At 35.3% G+C, this 16,159-nt stretch overlaps 1 protein-coding gene across 3 annotated transcripts in view; it reads left to right on the top strand.

Annotated features, from left to right (window-relative positions):
• Nucleotides 1-16,159, top strand: part of ST8SIA4 (ST8 alpha-N-acetyl-neuraminide alpha-2,8-sialyltransferase 4) — a 101,630-nt gene that overhangs the window by 19,967 nt on the left and 65,504 nt on the right. For 2 of the 3 annotated variants that reach the window (XR_001363159.1, XM_014544008.1), the window contains exon 4: nt 1,517-1,542. The exons of the other annotated variant lie outside the window; for it this stretch is intronic. Coding sequence is in view for 1 of the 2 variants with exons in the window: in XM_014544008.1 (XP_014399494.1) it covers nt 1,517-1,542 (26 nt within the window). In the remaining variant the exon portion in view is untranslated. The remainder of the gene's footprint in view (nt 1-1,516; nt 1,543-16,159) is intronic. 3 annotated transcript variants of the gene reach the window in all.

Genomic DNA, 16,159 nt, shown 5'->3' with positions numbered 1-16,159 from the left:
AATTTATAATTCCCAGTTTATATATATGAATAGAATTTTTTTTGCTTGTTTAGTTTTTTAGGAAATTCACTGAATAAATGAAATATGTATACCGAAATGTGAAACAGAGCAATATAATCCTATATAATAAAAAGCTAATATGCAAATCGACCGAATGGTGGAACAACCAGTTGCTATGACACGCACTGACCACCAGGGGGCAGACACTCAATGCAGGAGCTGTCCCCTGGTGGTTAGTGTGCTCCCAGAGTGGGAGCTCTGCTCAGCCAGAAGCCGGGCTCATGGCTGTCGAGCACATTGGCGGTGGCAGGAGCCTCTCCCGCTCCGCGTCAGTCAGACATTCCCTGAGGACTCCTGACTGCGAGAGGGCGCAGGCCAGGCTGAGGGACTCCCTCCCTGAGTGCATGAATTTCATGCACCAGGCCGCTAGTGATAAAAAAAGTATGCTGACTTGCCATGTTGACAAATAAACTGAAGTCTTGAATATGCCTTTATTGTGCCTTCCATTTTCCCATTCTCTATTGTTCCCATTTTCCCTTTAGCCTAGACCACTTTCTTCTACGTGTCCCCTTTTTTCTTTTGTTTCTCAGTTCCTGCCATGCTTAACAAATTCCCTCCTAATTTCCTCTTGGTTCATATTTTTTCCCCCTAAAAATATAAGAATAGCAATGAGAGATAGTTAAAATATCCATTTAAATATATCCACATTCATATAAGTAAATCTTTGCTGCTCAAATCACAGTTCTCAACTACCAGCATCGACATCACCTGGAAGCTTGTTAGAAACACAGAATCTCTGAACTTGTACTGGAGCTACTGCGTCCGCATGAGCATTGAGCAGAGTGCTCAGGTGATTTTTATGTGCATTGAGGTTTGGGTTGTACTGAACAGCTCAATATGCTGGACAATGCTCTAGGCAAGCTGACCTCTCCAACAAATTTATTTATTTGCCCTGTATCTTAATGATCTAGTCCTGAAATTGGTACGAGGTATATGTTATTTATTTATTAAATTAAAGAAGTAATGTAGGATTTGAAAAAAATTTGATTCTTGTTCATGTATTATCTTCGATTTAACAACACTGAATTCCAAATTTAACATGTAAATAAAGTTCATTTAAACCCTTACAATGAAAAAGAAAATACAGGAATATGAAGAGTAGTTTAATAAAATGTCCTAGATATTAAGGATCAGAAAATTGGGTTCCTGACAATTACTAGAAACATAATATTGGACAAATGTCTTAAGATTCTAAACATCATTACTTCCACTATGTAGTGGTATTAATAACAATATACCTATTATTTCAAAGTGTTTTTCTAAGATTCAGATGGAAAAATATAGTAAATAAATGCATAAACTGTAAAGTTAATGATTGATACTAAAGCACATCTTGTTTGAATTGAATGTTGTAGTTAAAAATTAAATTTGTCACTGCATTTCCTAATAGCAATGTCCATGGACTAGAAATAGAAATTCCTCTGGCATTCTGCTGGATAGTGAATGTGGAAAGGAGATTGACAGTCACAATTTTGTAATAAGGTGAGCTTTCTTTTTTTCCTAAAGATTTTAATTTATTCAAAGAAGTTTAATTTAGAAGTACAAAGCTGGCAGAAATGTTTAGACCTAACATTAATATTAAGGATTATTGAAAGCCCAAACAAATATTTATCTATGATATCTTTTTCTGTGTCATATCCAAATTTACATTTACCCTGAAATATAAAATTATTATATCATTGAAAGAAAAGATTCATACCAGCATTTTTTATCAAATGGCAATTTTATTATATTTAATACTACATAGGAAAAATTTTATTGATATTCTTTATATTTATTAAATATTAAATAATTCATGAGTATGAAAAATTAATTATATGTGTGAATGAATTAATTCACTTAGTTATATTCATAATTCTCTTTAAAGGAACTATATTATAATACTTTATTTATTTACAAACATTATGAACATTAATATGCAGTGATGTAATAGATGTAAGTTAAGTTTACTTTATACTGATAATTATTTAGCAGATTTCAAGAACATAATTTAACAAGTTTACATTTGATATATTAGGCCAAATTGTCTTCATTATTCTTTTATGTGGTATTTGTGTTTGTTAGTATATTTTAATTTTTGAGTTTTCACTCATAATTAAACACTCCTGTTGGTTTGTCATTGATGGTAAACAGATATTTGGTGAGTCATGTGCTTGGTTAACTTTTAATTAAATGAAGACAACAACAGTAGACATGGGATTGTGATGGTATCATAAATATTAGTAATTTATAATTCCCAGTTTATATATATGAATAGAATTTTTTTTGCTTGTTTAGTTTTTTAGGAAATTCACTGAATAAATGAAATATGTATACCGAAATGTGAAACAGAGCAATATAATCCTATATAATAAAAAGCTAATATGCAAATCGACCAAATGGTGGAACAACCGGTTGCTATGACATGCACTGACCACCAGGGGGCAGACACTCAATGCAGGAGCTGTCCCCTGGTGGTTAGTGTGCTCCCAGAGTGGGAGCTCTGCTCAGCCAGAAGCCGGGCTCATGGCTGTCGAGCACATTGGCGGTGGCAGGAGCCTCTCCCGCTCCGCGTCAGTCAGACATTCCCTGAGGACTCCTGACTGCGAGAGGGCGCAGGCCAGGCTGAGGGACTCCCTCCCTGAGTGCATGAATTTCATGCACCAGGCCGCTAGTGATAAAAAAAGTATGCTGACTTGCCATGTTGACAAATAAACTGAAGTCTTGAATATGCCTTTATTGTGCCTTCCATTTTCCCATTCTCTATTGTTCCCATTTTCCCTTTAGCCTAGACCACTTTCTTCTACGTGTCCCCTTTTTTCTTTTGTTTCTCAGTTCCTGCCATGCTTAACAAATTCCCTCCTAATTTCCTCTTGGTTCATATTTTTTCCCCCTAAAAATATAAGAATAGCAATGAGAGATAGTTAAAATATCCATTTAAATATATCCACATTCATATAAGTAAATCTTTGCTGCTCAAATCACAGTTCTCAACTACCAGCATCGACATCACCTGGAAGCTTGTTAGAAACACAGAATCTCTGAACTTGTACTGGAGCTACTGCGTCCGCATGAGCATTGAGCAGAGTGCTCAGGTGATTTTTATGTGCATTGAGGTTTGGGTTGTACTGAACAGCTCAATATGCTGGACAATGCTCTAGGCAAGCTGACCTCTCCAACAAATTTATTTATTTGCCCTGTATCTTAATGATCTAGTCCTGAAATTGGTACGAGGTATATGTTATTTATTTATTAAATTAAAGAAGTAATGTAGGATTTGAAAAAAATTTGATTCTTGTTCATGTATTATCTTCGATTTAACAACACTGAATTCCAAATTTAACATGTAAATAAAGTTCATTTAAACCCTTACAATGAAAAAGAAAATACAGGAATATGAAGAGTAGTTTAATAAAATGTCCTAGATATTAAGGATCAGAAAATTGGGTTCCTGACAATTACTAGAAACATAATATTGGACAAATGTCTTAAGATTCTAAACATCATTACTTCCACTCTCTAGTGGTATTAATAACAATGTTTGAATTGAATGTTGTAGTTAAAAATTAAATTTGTCACTGCATTTCCTAATAGCAATGTCCATGGACTAGAAATAGAAATTCTCATTGTCTGATATAAACAAAGGACAAACTTTCCCCATATTTATCAGATATGAGTATAGTTGCTGCTGAATAATATGAAATGCAGACACAGGAACACTGCTCAAACAGATAGGAGTGTCTATAAAATCCAAATACATAAAATTGGAAATAGTTGTAGTGAATGTATATATTTCTTCAGGAAACTAAAGAAATAAGATACAGGTTTTACTTTATGATGATGTAGCTTCCTAAGAGAAGAAATGATAAGTTTCACAAAAGAAAAAGATGGAGGAATTGACTTGCCTTGATTGATACAATGTGGTTTTATAATTCAATCAAATTTCATTCTCCACTAGTGGATAATTTACAGCAAACTTTAAATCATCCTCTAGATCTTCTATGAATGCCTACTCTCTTATATCAAAATAGACTCTTTTCTAGGAGAGAGAAAAAAATGCCTGCTTTTCTGTGTGTTCACAAAATGGCTTTTTCAGCCACTCTCAGAATATGTTTGTTCTTAACTCAAATGTTTTAACTGAAAACAGCTAATTTTCTGCTAGGGATCCAGGTTCAGGGAATTATAAAGATTTTTAAAAATTCTTATTGATTAGAAAAGGTAATTTATATTTTAGGGATAACAACATTGATTATGTGATATTGCTGCATATATTTTCTACCTTATTTTTACTTAATATATTATTCATATTTTTCAGTGAAATTTTAACATTTCTTAAACTAATTATCCTTGTGATATATATTAATTTTAAAATGTAGGTAGAAATGTTTTATTGATTTTTTACAGAGAGGAAGGGAGAGGGATAGAGAGCTAGAAACATCGATGAGAGAGAAACATTCAGCTGCCTCCTGCATATCTCCTACCAGGGATGTGCCCGCAACCCAGGTACATGCCCTTGACCGGAATCAAACCTGGGGCCCTTCAGACAGCAGGCCGACGCTCTATCCACTGAGCCAAACCGGTTTTGGCTGATAAAGTATTTTAAGTTTTGAAACATTTTCTTAAAATGCTTATTCTTCTTTCTAAAACTAGAGTATTATAAACAGATACAGTTACTCTTCTATCAGTCCAGCAAGAACTTTAAAGTCCTGCATATTCAGTACAAAGTTGCAGTGATATTGGAACTCCTGTAAAACACTTTAAAAATGTAAATTGATTAAACTTTTCTAAAAATCAAGTTGATAATTTCGAACAAGTCTTAAAAATAGTATGTTTCTCTACTCAGTATTTTCAGTTCCAGGAACCTATGCAAATGTGTATAACTGTTTAAGTAGAAAGGCATTTTATAGTGCCTGACAAGAAAGGACAAGTAAATCATCATAGACCTGGATGATTAGTCGTTCAACACTCGGAAAAGAGGAATCTAAAGCACAGGGACCAGTAAGCACAAAGACAAATGGTTTCTGTGGTCTTTGGATAAAGCAGAGTTTGTGACCATTCTATTATCACATTCATAATGAGCAACAGTGTGAAAGGGGAAATGGCAAGGGATTGGGGCTTAAATAAAGAAGGATTATTACACCATGTTAAAGGATTTACATGGTATCCTGTAGTTCAAGAAAGAACCTTAGAGTTTTTTGGTTTCTTGGCTTGTTTTGTTGAGGTTTTGTTGCTGTTGCTATAAGCCAGAGAGGAACGGATTTGGAGGTACAGAAGAATGAGCATATTTGCAGATGGAAGGACCATGTAATAAATAATCAAAGATAAGAAAGAGCAACCGATAAGGAAACTACTAGAAGAGGCAAAATATGATAAAATCCAAGTCAGAGTATTTGTACAGAGTAAGATGATAAACCAAGCTTATATGGTATGATTGATATTAATGTAAAATATTATAGAGATCATCCTTTCCTGACATCAAATGAGCATTGGCAAATGGGCAATTGATCGGTCCTTCCATAGATTTCAGTGTGGCTTCAGTTTTGGGTTTAAGGTATTTGTTATCTTTCATCTATCAAATTCATCTGTAAGTGAACATAGGCCCAAAATATGTACTCCAAAGCCAAATGCAAAGGTTCCAGTAACCATTGTTTCCAGTGATAGATAGCATTGCTTTGATCTTCCTTATAATTTATTGATTAACTCCTTTGCTCTTTTATTTGCCTATTTTAGGAAGTAGAGATACAGAAATGGAGAGCAGTCTCTACATTGAGATGATCCCAGTCTAGTGAAGGCAACGCACACGGGAGTGGGCCCCCTGTCTCCAGTGGGCAGGCAGGGGAGGGCTCCAGTGAGGGGATCAGCACCGCTTGCCTTAGCCCCCTGTAGCACAGGGAGGCCTGGATGGTGACTTGCGCTGTCCTGCCCTGCCTGCAGTATGCAAATTAGCCGCCATCTTTGTTGGCGGTTAATTTGCATCTCTCCCTGATTAGCCAATGGGAAGGGTAGCGGTCGTATTATTGATACCATGTTTCTCTTTTATTAGTGTAGATTTTAGGAAGTAGAGATACAGAAATGGAGAGCAGTCTCTACATTGAGATGATCACAGTCTAGTGAAGGCGATAAAATAATGAACTAATAATGTGCAGATTGCTTTATTAGAGTTACGCAGAGAAGTAGGCACTGGTAACAAGGCACAGATGAGACATAAGGGGATGGCCAAGAATGATTTCCTGAGACAGACAGCACTTGAGTTGGGTAATGAAGGCTGAAGAAGCAAGTATAGAAAGGAAAAGAAAGAGCGTGAGACCTAGTCCACACTGGATCTATGATGTGCAAAGGGACCTGGGCTTGGGGACAAGTGGCTTTCCCAGGTCCAGAAGTAGTGTCAGCATGCGGGAATAAAGGGTTGTGTGGACAAATGGAAGCAGGCTAGGTTGGAGAGGGAGGCTGGGAGACAGGTTATTCCTTCCTAAGGGGGTTGGGCTTAATTTTGCATAAGGTCTGTGAAGCCACTCAGTTTAGGAATGGTGTGACCAAATTTGAACTTCGAAAGACATCTAGGTGATAAATAAACTAGTGGAAGACAAACGTAGTAATACTGAAGAGTTTAAAAGTAAAAATAATGAATGACAAAGTAAGACAGTGACAGTGGGGATCACTTGGAAGCAAATTAGGAAAGCCAATGAATGATATATGAATAGTAAAATAAATGGAAAGTGGAAATGATAATGAATATGAGTATGCTTCACTTTAAAATGTAACACTTTGGGGGGACGACAGAAAATGAAGACTCCAAATAATATTCCATTATTTGGGTTTAAGGTATTTGTTATTTTTCATCTATCAAACTCATCTGTATGTGAACATAGGCCCAAAATATGTACTCCAAAGCCAAATGCAAAGGTTTCATCTGAGGTACTTAGGATTAGGCTAACAAACTGTATTTTTCCATAGGGAGTTTTGAGTGACTTTCCCGAGTGTACACAATAAGTTGGAGAAAGAAGCAACAGCAGAGCTTTTTTTTTTCCCCTCACCTACTCAAAGTCCAACACTTTATTTTCAAATTAAGATTCAAAATATTTATCTTTTTCAATTAGAAATAACAGTCAGTGTTATACTAGATCCATAGATTTTTAGTTTCATGTTTACTCTGAAACATGAAGACCAGTGAGATATTGTCTCAATTAGGGGACATTTCAAATTTTGAGGACTTACCAGGAAAGAAAGAAAAAGAATGTGTAGGCTAACAAAACCAATTGAACAACAAATAAAACCACACACACACAAACATCACAACTATCTTAGATGATGAATGTGTTAACCTTGTTCTGGCAATCATTTCACAGTATATATCCGTATACCAAAACATCATGTTGTACACTTTAAACTTACACAATATTATTTGTCAACTATATCACACTAAAACTGGGGGGGAAAAACAATTTTTAAAAAATCAAAGAAATAAAAAATAAAAAACCAAGCTGACTTTTTAGTGTTGAACAGTTTCTCCAGTTGTGATCTACGGACCATCTGTGAGAATTTCTTTCTTTTATCACATACTTATTGAGTGTCAAAAGAATGTCTAAGTATTCTAAAGATAGCTAAGTGTATGGGAGACTCAAGACCTTTTCTCTCTAGGGAGCTAACACCTCAACCAATTAGGTAGATGTGATTGCAAGTTTCAGCTTTTTCATTATATATTATATTCAATCTTAAGTGATTTGTTTGCTTCTCTAAACCCCAGATTCTTCATATTTAATATGAAGAAAATAATCCCTACCTTTAATTTTAGAAATAAAATGAGATAATACATGTGAAAGGAGCTATTATAAACCCAAATATAAATTAGTTATTAAAGAAATATAAAGTTTTCTTTTTCTGATGGCATAGGATTAATATTCATGCTAGGAAAATTGTATCTGTGACCTGGGTACACAGAAAATGTCAATATTTGCAGTTAAATGGCCATTGTTATTAAGCAGTGCGTATTCTCCCATGAAGTATAAATTAAATGATACTTATTTGAGAGTTTAGAAACCTGGATCCCCTGCTGGCATTGCTGCTAAATATAGCTGAACAATAAGGTAAACCATTTTGGGTTTCAATTTCCAGGTATGCCAAATGCGGCAGTTGAACTAGATGGAGTCATAAATTCCTTTCTGTATCTGAAACTCCATGACTCTATTTTCCTATGATTCAATAGATACCTTTGGAATAAGTCCTGTCAACTTGCATTGTTGTTTAGATTTTTTTTCCTTCTGTTTGCCATGTTTTATAAATATATTTCCTCCTCATCAGTCAACCTGTAGAAATAATATTTCCACTTCATACTGCATGATCTGATCTGGCTGTTTGTTTCCTTGGATCCCGGAGTATTGCCTTTTCTCATCATGTTTGCAGGCAACTAGTAAGACTTAAAATCAGAAAAGTATAACTTCTTAGCCAAAGAAAAATAAGGGTAATTTTTAATGATTCATACAGATTATTGAAAGGTCAGGAACTTGGAAAGTCACGGTATGTTCAAAGTATGTAAAGAAACAGTAAATACAAGTGTTATCACAAGGATAGAGAAGTTATTTCACATCAACATCATTTACTATGTTGTTGACATTTCTCTGGAAGATAAGACCTCCCACTTCCCATATCTACTTCACTGGCAATCACTGAAATTCTTGGAACCACAGAAAATAATATTTTCAGAATATAATTTGACTCATGCCATTATTGGAAACTTTTTTTTTTAAATAATAGCACTCAGTATGTTATTAAATATTAACAGTGATTGTCTTTTACAGGGAAACTTACAAGTGCTTTCTGTTGGAAAATTAGTTTAATTTCTGTTTTTGGTACCGACGTTTATGTGTGTGTGTGTATTTTTTCATGCAGTGAACACAGATAATGCTTTTAAATTGGGAATGATGAACAAAAATAGATACTGAGGCAGAGCAGCATCGAACAGACTGTCAAACTACAGCAGAAAGGCCGGGGAGGGTTGTGGGGGGGGGGGGTAAGAGATCAACCGAAGGACTTGTATGCATGCATATAAGCATAACCAATGGACACAAGACACTGGGGTTAGGGGAGGCCGGGGGAAGGTCAAAGGGGAAAAAAAAGGAGACATATGTAATACTCTTTGTAATACTTTAAGCAATAAAAAAAAATTAAAAAAAAATTAAAAAAAGAATTATAAAGTCAAAAAAATAAATTGGGAATGAAAGTAACTTTAATTTTAAAAATTATGTTAAAATCTGGAGTATGGACGAGTAGGATGTTGTACTAGGAGTTAGGAGAATTGGACTCATATTTCAACTCTGACACTACCTGAGTGATCTTAAGCATTATATTTGTTTTTTAACAAATATAAAAATTCACCTTGTAGAGTTTTGTAGCCTGTAGTTTTGAGTATTCTCTCTTTAATGTCAGGTGTCTTGTTTATGGTGTGTGTATGTGTTTGTGTGTGTGTGTGTGTGTGTGTGTGTGTGTGTGAGAGAGAGAGAGAGAGAGTGAGAGAGAGAGAGAGAAAGAGAGAGAGATACTCTGTATTTTGGATAATCAAAATCACTTGATACCGAAATATTGTACAATAATTTTTGGATTTTTAATGTTTCAGATTTAAAGTTGGGTTCAACTCCCAGCTCTGAAGATTTGTAATCTGAAGCGTTTTCCCACCTTATTTGTAAAATATGATTACTGATACTCAATTGTATGGCTATTCTTTAGGTTTGAATAACTTAAATATGTGTAGTATTTGGCATAAGGTAGGTAGTAACTATTAGCTTTCATAATGGTTAGCAAATTATATTGGACTGAACAACACAGCCTTGAGACAAAAGCATAGTGAGCCTATAAAGAATTGGGAGTAATATTTCTGCTGAGATTCATAAATTGTTTAGGAAAGATGTTCAAAATTAGAATCCCATAATTATTTTTGAGTACTACTTTGATCTTTGACATTAAGTGTATGTCACCTAAATATAATTATTAAAAATAAAAAAATATTTATTTGAAGTTTAATAATGAAAGTGGTAGTTTCATTAATCTGTGGTTGCATTATTCAACAGATATTTCTTTCTTAAACAAACAATGAGCAAGCAGCCACTAAATGCCAAGTTCTGAAGGACCTCAGGAGGTTTTGGGATACAAAGATAAATTATGTGGTCTATCTCTCTTGGAATTTTCAGTCTGATGGAACAAACAGACATGTGTAAAGAAATAAGAAAATAGTACAATAGCAGTAATAATAAAGCTAGAAACAAAGTATTGCTACCAGGGAGACAGAAGAAATCCTAATAATAGACAAACATGGTAATTGACTGTACCTTCGCTATGCCACCCATTGGCTAATCAGCAAGATATGCAAATTTAACTGCCAACAAAGATGGCGGTTAATTTGCATATGTAGGCACAAAGCGGAGGAGCGAAGACTGAAGGCGGCTCCGGCCGGAGCAGCGAAGGCTTGAAGGCGACTCCGGCTGGAGCGAAGGCCTGAGTCCCGGTGCCGGAGGAAAACCAGTGCCGGCAGCCAGGGGAACGGAAGGCCTATTGCACAAATCTTTTCGTGCAACAGGCCTCTAGTTAATTATAAAATGAAAAAATTTAAGTTTTAAGGCAGTTCCTTTTTGGAGAGGAAAAATAATTTCCTTTTGAGGACTGTCATATTTTTATGCACATTCTTGCCTTTATTCTTTGTGCTTATCATCTTAGCAAAGTATAGTGTGGATATGTTTTTCATGATGCTCTTTAGCCTCAATGATTGAGATCATTAACAAAAATCCTACCCAATTTCTTAACATGCCTTGCCCTTCATTTTAATTTTTAAAATTCTCCAGGCATGATCTTCTATATGTATTTAAGGAAACTATTAATATCTGAGAAGCTTAATTTTGTGCATTTTATATTAAAATATTTTTATCTATTCTTTAATTATCTAACATATTCTTTAATTTCCAAGTCTTGGACAATTGTAATGTACAATATACTTTTAGGAATATTTCAATATTTTATGTGATGTTCAATAAAAGGCAGAACATTTATCTGGATTTAGCTAGAACTGCAAGTTTCATTTTTACAAACCAAAAACTGAATCTGTAATCCTATCTAATAATAGACAAACATGGTAATTAACCATACCTTCACTACCATCGCCATTGGCTGATCAACATGATATGCAAATTAACCGCCAACAAATATGGTGGCTAATTTGCATACTGCAGGCAGGGCGGGACACCGGAGCTGTCATCCAGGCCCCTGTGTGCAACCCCAGGAGCCGCCGGAAAGCCAGGCCACAGGCAAGGCGGCCCCCCGGGACCCAGAGTGAAGGTCTGGGTCCCGGGTGCCAGAGGAAAACTGGTGCTGGCAGCCAGGGGAAAGAAGGCCTATTGCATGAATCTTCGTGCAACGGGCCTCTAGTACTTTAAGAAAATAAAAGGAGGGAGGGACCCTAACAATTGAAGAATGCTAAACACTGTAGATTTTTTCCCCCCACTTGCTATCCTTATCTACCATCTTTTCTTATGGGTAAATTTTGACTTTTGAGTATTTTAAAAGATCAGGATGTTTTTTTAAAATCAGCTTTTAGAACTTCTCTAGTTTCCTAATTTGTTCTGAATGATGATGGTTCTGCTTTCAGAAAACACTAGTCACCTAAAATAGGTATATCAGTGAAATAGTTTGTATTTCCTGTTTAATTTTAAATAATTCCAACTTGAAGGGATGATTTTAAAAAATGATTTTTGTTCTATTTTAGTTAGCACCTGTGGTTAAAATGCAGCTTAACACATGTTTGTTTTCCTTAGTTCAACTCTCAAAACACACACTATATCAACTTTCTAATGGAACATCTTTAACATATTGAATAGAACTAACATTTAAAAATAAAGATTGAAGTTATTGTCCAGGGAATCAGAAGATTTAGTGCAGAGCTCACAAACTGACAGCCTGGGGGCTCATCCAGGTAGTAGATTTTGTTGTTGTTGTTGTCTGGCATTGATCATCACTGTCCCATGAGAGACTGCCCCCTTTAAATAGGGAAACAGATAAGCAAAATTGCCCATTTTCCAGAGATATGTTAATCTCTGGTCCAAGGGCCTGCATGTTTTCAGACCTGCTCTAGAGCATCAGTGGTACTCTGAGAAGACTAGAGAGATCAAATACCATTGTAAATAGTTCTCATTTCTCATACACAGAATACACAGAGAAACTGTTGTTGATATTACTATGGCTACCTCTACTAATTTCATTAACTATATCAACTCTCTACAAGCAACTAGATATGACAGAATTTAATAAATAGTAGAATAACTAAGTATTTTGAACACTACAATGGAAGCAATTAACAAAGAAATCATTGCAATAGATAATAGCCTTTGAGTTTTAACAATAGTTATGACATTTTTTTCAGATAAGAGGCTAGAGCAGCTGTGGGCAAACTACGGCCCGTGGGCCGAATCCGGCCCGTTTGAAATGAAAAAAACTAAAAAAAAAAAAAGACCACACCCTTTTATGTAATGATGTTTACTTTGAATTTATATTAGTTCACACAAACACTCCATCCATGCTTTTGTTCAGGCCCTCGGGTCCTGTTTAAGAACCCATTGTGGCCCTCGAGTCAAAAAGTTTGCCCACCCCTGGGCTAGAGTGTCCTGAGGGGTCATTTCAGGCAAATATATTATCTTATATAATAACAGCCTAATGTGCTAAGTATCCTGTTGACCTGTTGGCCGTTCAACCAATCAAAGTATAATATGCTAATGATATACTAAGGCTATTCAACTGCTTGCTATGACGTGCAATGACCACCAGGGGGCAGACACTCCAACCGGTAGGTTAGCTTGCTGCTGGGGTCTCCCCAATCAGGACTGAACGAGATGGGCTGGACATGCCTGGAGCCCTCCGGCAGTCCCTCCCTGGCTGGCCAACCTTCTGCATCTCTCCCCAGCCCCGATTGTACACTAGTGGGGTCCCTTGGCCTGGCCTGTGCCCTCTTACAATCCAGGACTCCTCGGGGGATGTCAGAGAGCTGGTTTTGGCCCCATCCTGCAGGCCAGGCCGAGGGACCGCAATGGTGCACAAATTTGTGCACTGGGCCTCTAGTCATAAATAAAGGGACACAGATAAGTATGTGGAGTAGTCTGATGTCATTCATATGTAACATAAGTAATGGGGGTTGTATAGAGAAAATTCTGGAAAGTAAGTGTAGGGACAAGTTATAAAGCTGTGAACTGACATCACTGAAGATTTTTGGTTAGGACAGTAACATTATCAAATGTCCATTTTAATAAGATGATACCATCCTTGAAACAGAATGAAAATGTTGGAGTACTTGTATTAAAGAACTGGTTAGAGCAATATTTTCCAATATGTATAATAAAGATGCATAGTAAGATTATGTGCAAGAAAATTATGTGCAAGAAATCTTTCATTTTCTATTATAATCCATTCTGTTCTTTATCATTTATTAAAAATTGCTGATAAATGACCTCAACTTTAATTAATGCCACCTATGGGTTTAGCTAATAGTTTGAAAAATAATTAAGAAATTATTATAATGATAGTTCAAAGAAATACGGTGGTGCCTAAACTGAGAAAATATCGATAGAAATAAAGACTATATTCAGGATAAATATTCTAAGAGGAATTTTTAGCACTTTGTAATAAATCCAATATGGAAGATTAAATAATTATAGATATCAAGACCTTTCAACCAAGTCCAAAATGTGACTTTCTACTAAAAGATGGCATGAGAAAGATCCACTTAGAATAAATATGATGTAATGAATGTGAAGTTGCCTTGGCCTACCTTATGATAACAAAAAATAAAGCGTTTATTTTATCCATGATATGATTCTTTTCTGAATGCTTAATTGGTATCAGAATGCCTAAGTTTTCTGGGCATTAAACTTACTGTCTTTCCAGAACCAAGTGTCAAATAAATCATATGTACTAAGTTAGAAGTCATTTCTCTACCTTAGATAGTATTTTTTAAAAGGTAAAAAGAAATATATTTATAATTTGACAAACAAGAAAATTAAATGTCAAGGCAATGGTACTGTGTGACCTGTTTTCTGGGTAATCACTAAAAGTTAGAAAACTCAGATGTTTCTTGCAAACCATGTGATGACCATGTTGTACATAGTTTATTAACTCCATAAATTGGCAAAGAGAAAAAGTTATGGTTTCTCTGCCATGGTCTTCTGGCATGGATGATTAAAGTATCAGCCATAATATTTCAGGAATTTTGTTTTCTTTTTTTTATTGCACATCAATTTTTAAGAACATAAACCCATGCTGATTCAGTTTTTCCCCTCTATAAAACAGTAACCACTAACTACTCAGTAACTACCCAGAAACCACTGATCAATGGAGTAGTCTAGTTCCCTGATTATGACAAGAGAGCCTAAAAAATACATTCTAAAAATTCTTTCTTGGTTTCCTACCATCTTGTCTTAAATATCCCAGTCATGGATTTTGCCAAGACAATGAATAAGAAATTTCTCAACAACAGTCAGAAATTACCCTTCACACCCTTCAGAAAAATTAAAATTATCCTACTTATTTAATTATAAAGGAAGGATTAAGAGGGTATGCTTAGTATTCATTCTATATGCTATTTCAAGGAACATGACATTTATAATAATTCATAATTTATTTTTTTGAAAAATAAAACAATCACATGCAATTTCTTAATTATAATAAAGGATAAAATGAATAGCTCATATTTAAATTACTTTGAAAATCCATGTAGTATAACAATATGTTTTTCACAATGCTCATGAAGTTTATGAACTTTTATAAATATATTGTGAAGTTCCAGATAGAGAACAGCAGTTAAAGCTTTTACCTTAAAAAATCACTTAGTGCACACAACCACACACTGATATCTAGAGGCTATGAGACCTTATTTTTAATGGAGAGAAATATATTTGCAAATTGTTATCCATCTGATGTCTTACTTTTTCCTCTTGTGCTTCTCCTATTATTCCTTTTACCCCTCCTCTATTTTTTATTTTCTTGAAAAATATGTGATGACTTGTAAGTCATCACACCACTCAAAATTAATTGGGACCAAAGGAAAAGAATAATAAATGCTAAGTTTGAGCTTGATTAAAAATGTGGACTCATACCCTACCTTGTTTGGCTCAGTGGATAGAGCATCAGCCCTCAGACTGAAGGGTCTGGGGTTTAATTCTGGTCAAGGATACGTAACTCTGTCGCAGACTCCATCCCTGACCCATGTTGGGGGCTCATGCAGGAGGAACCAATTGATGTGTCTCTCTCAAATCAACCAATATATGTGTCTCTCTCACATTGATGTTTCTCTGTCTCTCCCCCTTCCGTTCTCTCTAAAAATCAATGGAAAAATATCCTTGGGTAAAGAGTAACAAAAAAATGTGGACTCAGTGGAAAACTGACTAGTATAACCACCTTCCCTGACTTCCCCAACTCTTGCCTTTTCATATGCTAGAGTTAATCATGAGAGTCTAAGGCAGAGGCCTATGGAGACAAATTTGTATCTTTAGCTAAAGTCTTGGAATAATTCTTCACTTTTAGGCCTTACTTTTAATCCATTGCTTTATATCAGAGGAGATGCTTGTATTTTTATATTACATTTAAATTCACTGAAGTCACTAATAGCCCTCCAGTACTCTCTGAATATTTTGAGATAGTTTCAGTATCCTCTCATTATGTTAAGATCTGAGTTCCAATGCTAAAGCATATTTGCCCTTTCAGCAATACCACTTGCTCATATGTAGTTTTTCATAATGGGCACTTCTTGTAAGAAATAAATTTCCAAAGACAGAGAAAAGATAAGAAAAATAAAAATGTATTTATTTCTAAATTAAACTCAATAGGGAGACTTTACTTCATATTCTCACCTAAGACAATTTCCTTCTTTTAGGGAAGAGAATATAGTCTAATAATTTTGCTGTAGAATTTTTATTTGAATTCATGAGTGATTACGGGAGAGTGAGGAAGGATTGAACCTCTATCTTAGCCGTTCTGACTTTCGCACGACTTATGAATCAATGAAATCAATGAGATAATAAAAGCCACCGCTATATCACATTCAAATGCAACTGAATTTGTGACCGAATTCTCTAAATTTGTTCTGTGGTCTAGT

The sequence above is a fragment of the Myotis brandtii genome, unplaced genomic scaffold, assembly GCF_000412655.1.
Source record: "Myotis brandtii unplaced genomic scaffold, ASM41265v1 scaffold344, whole genome shotgun sequence".
Classification (NCBI taxonomy): Eukaryota; Metazoa; Chordata; class Mammalia; order Chiroptera; family Vespertilionidae; genus Myotis; species Myotis brandtii.
The sequence above is the reverse complement of the archived record's forward strand: the minus strand, read 5'-3'. Positions and strand labels throughout refer to the sequence as shown.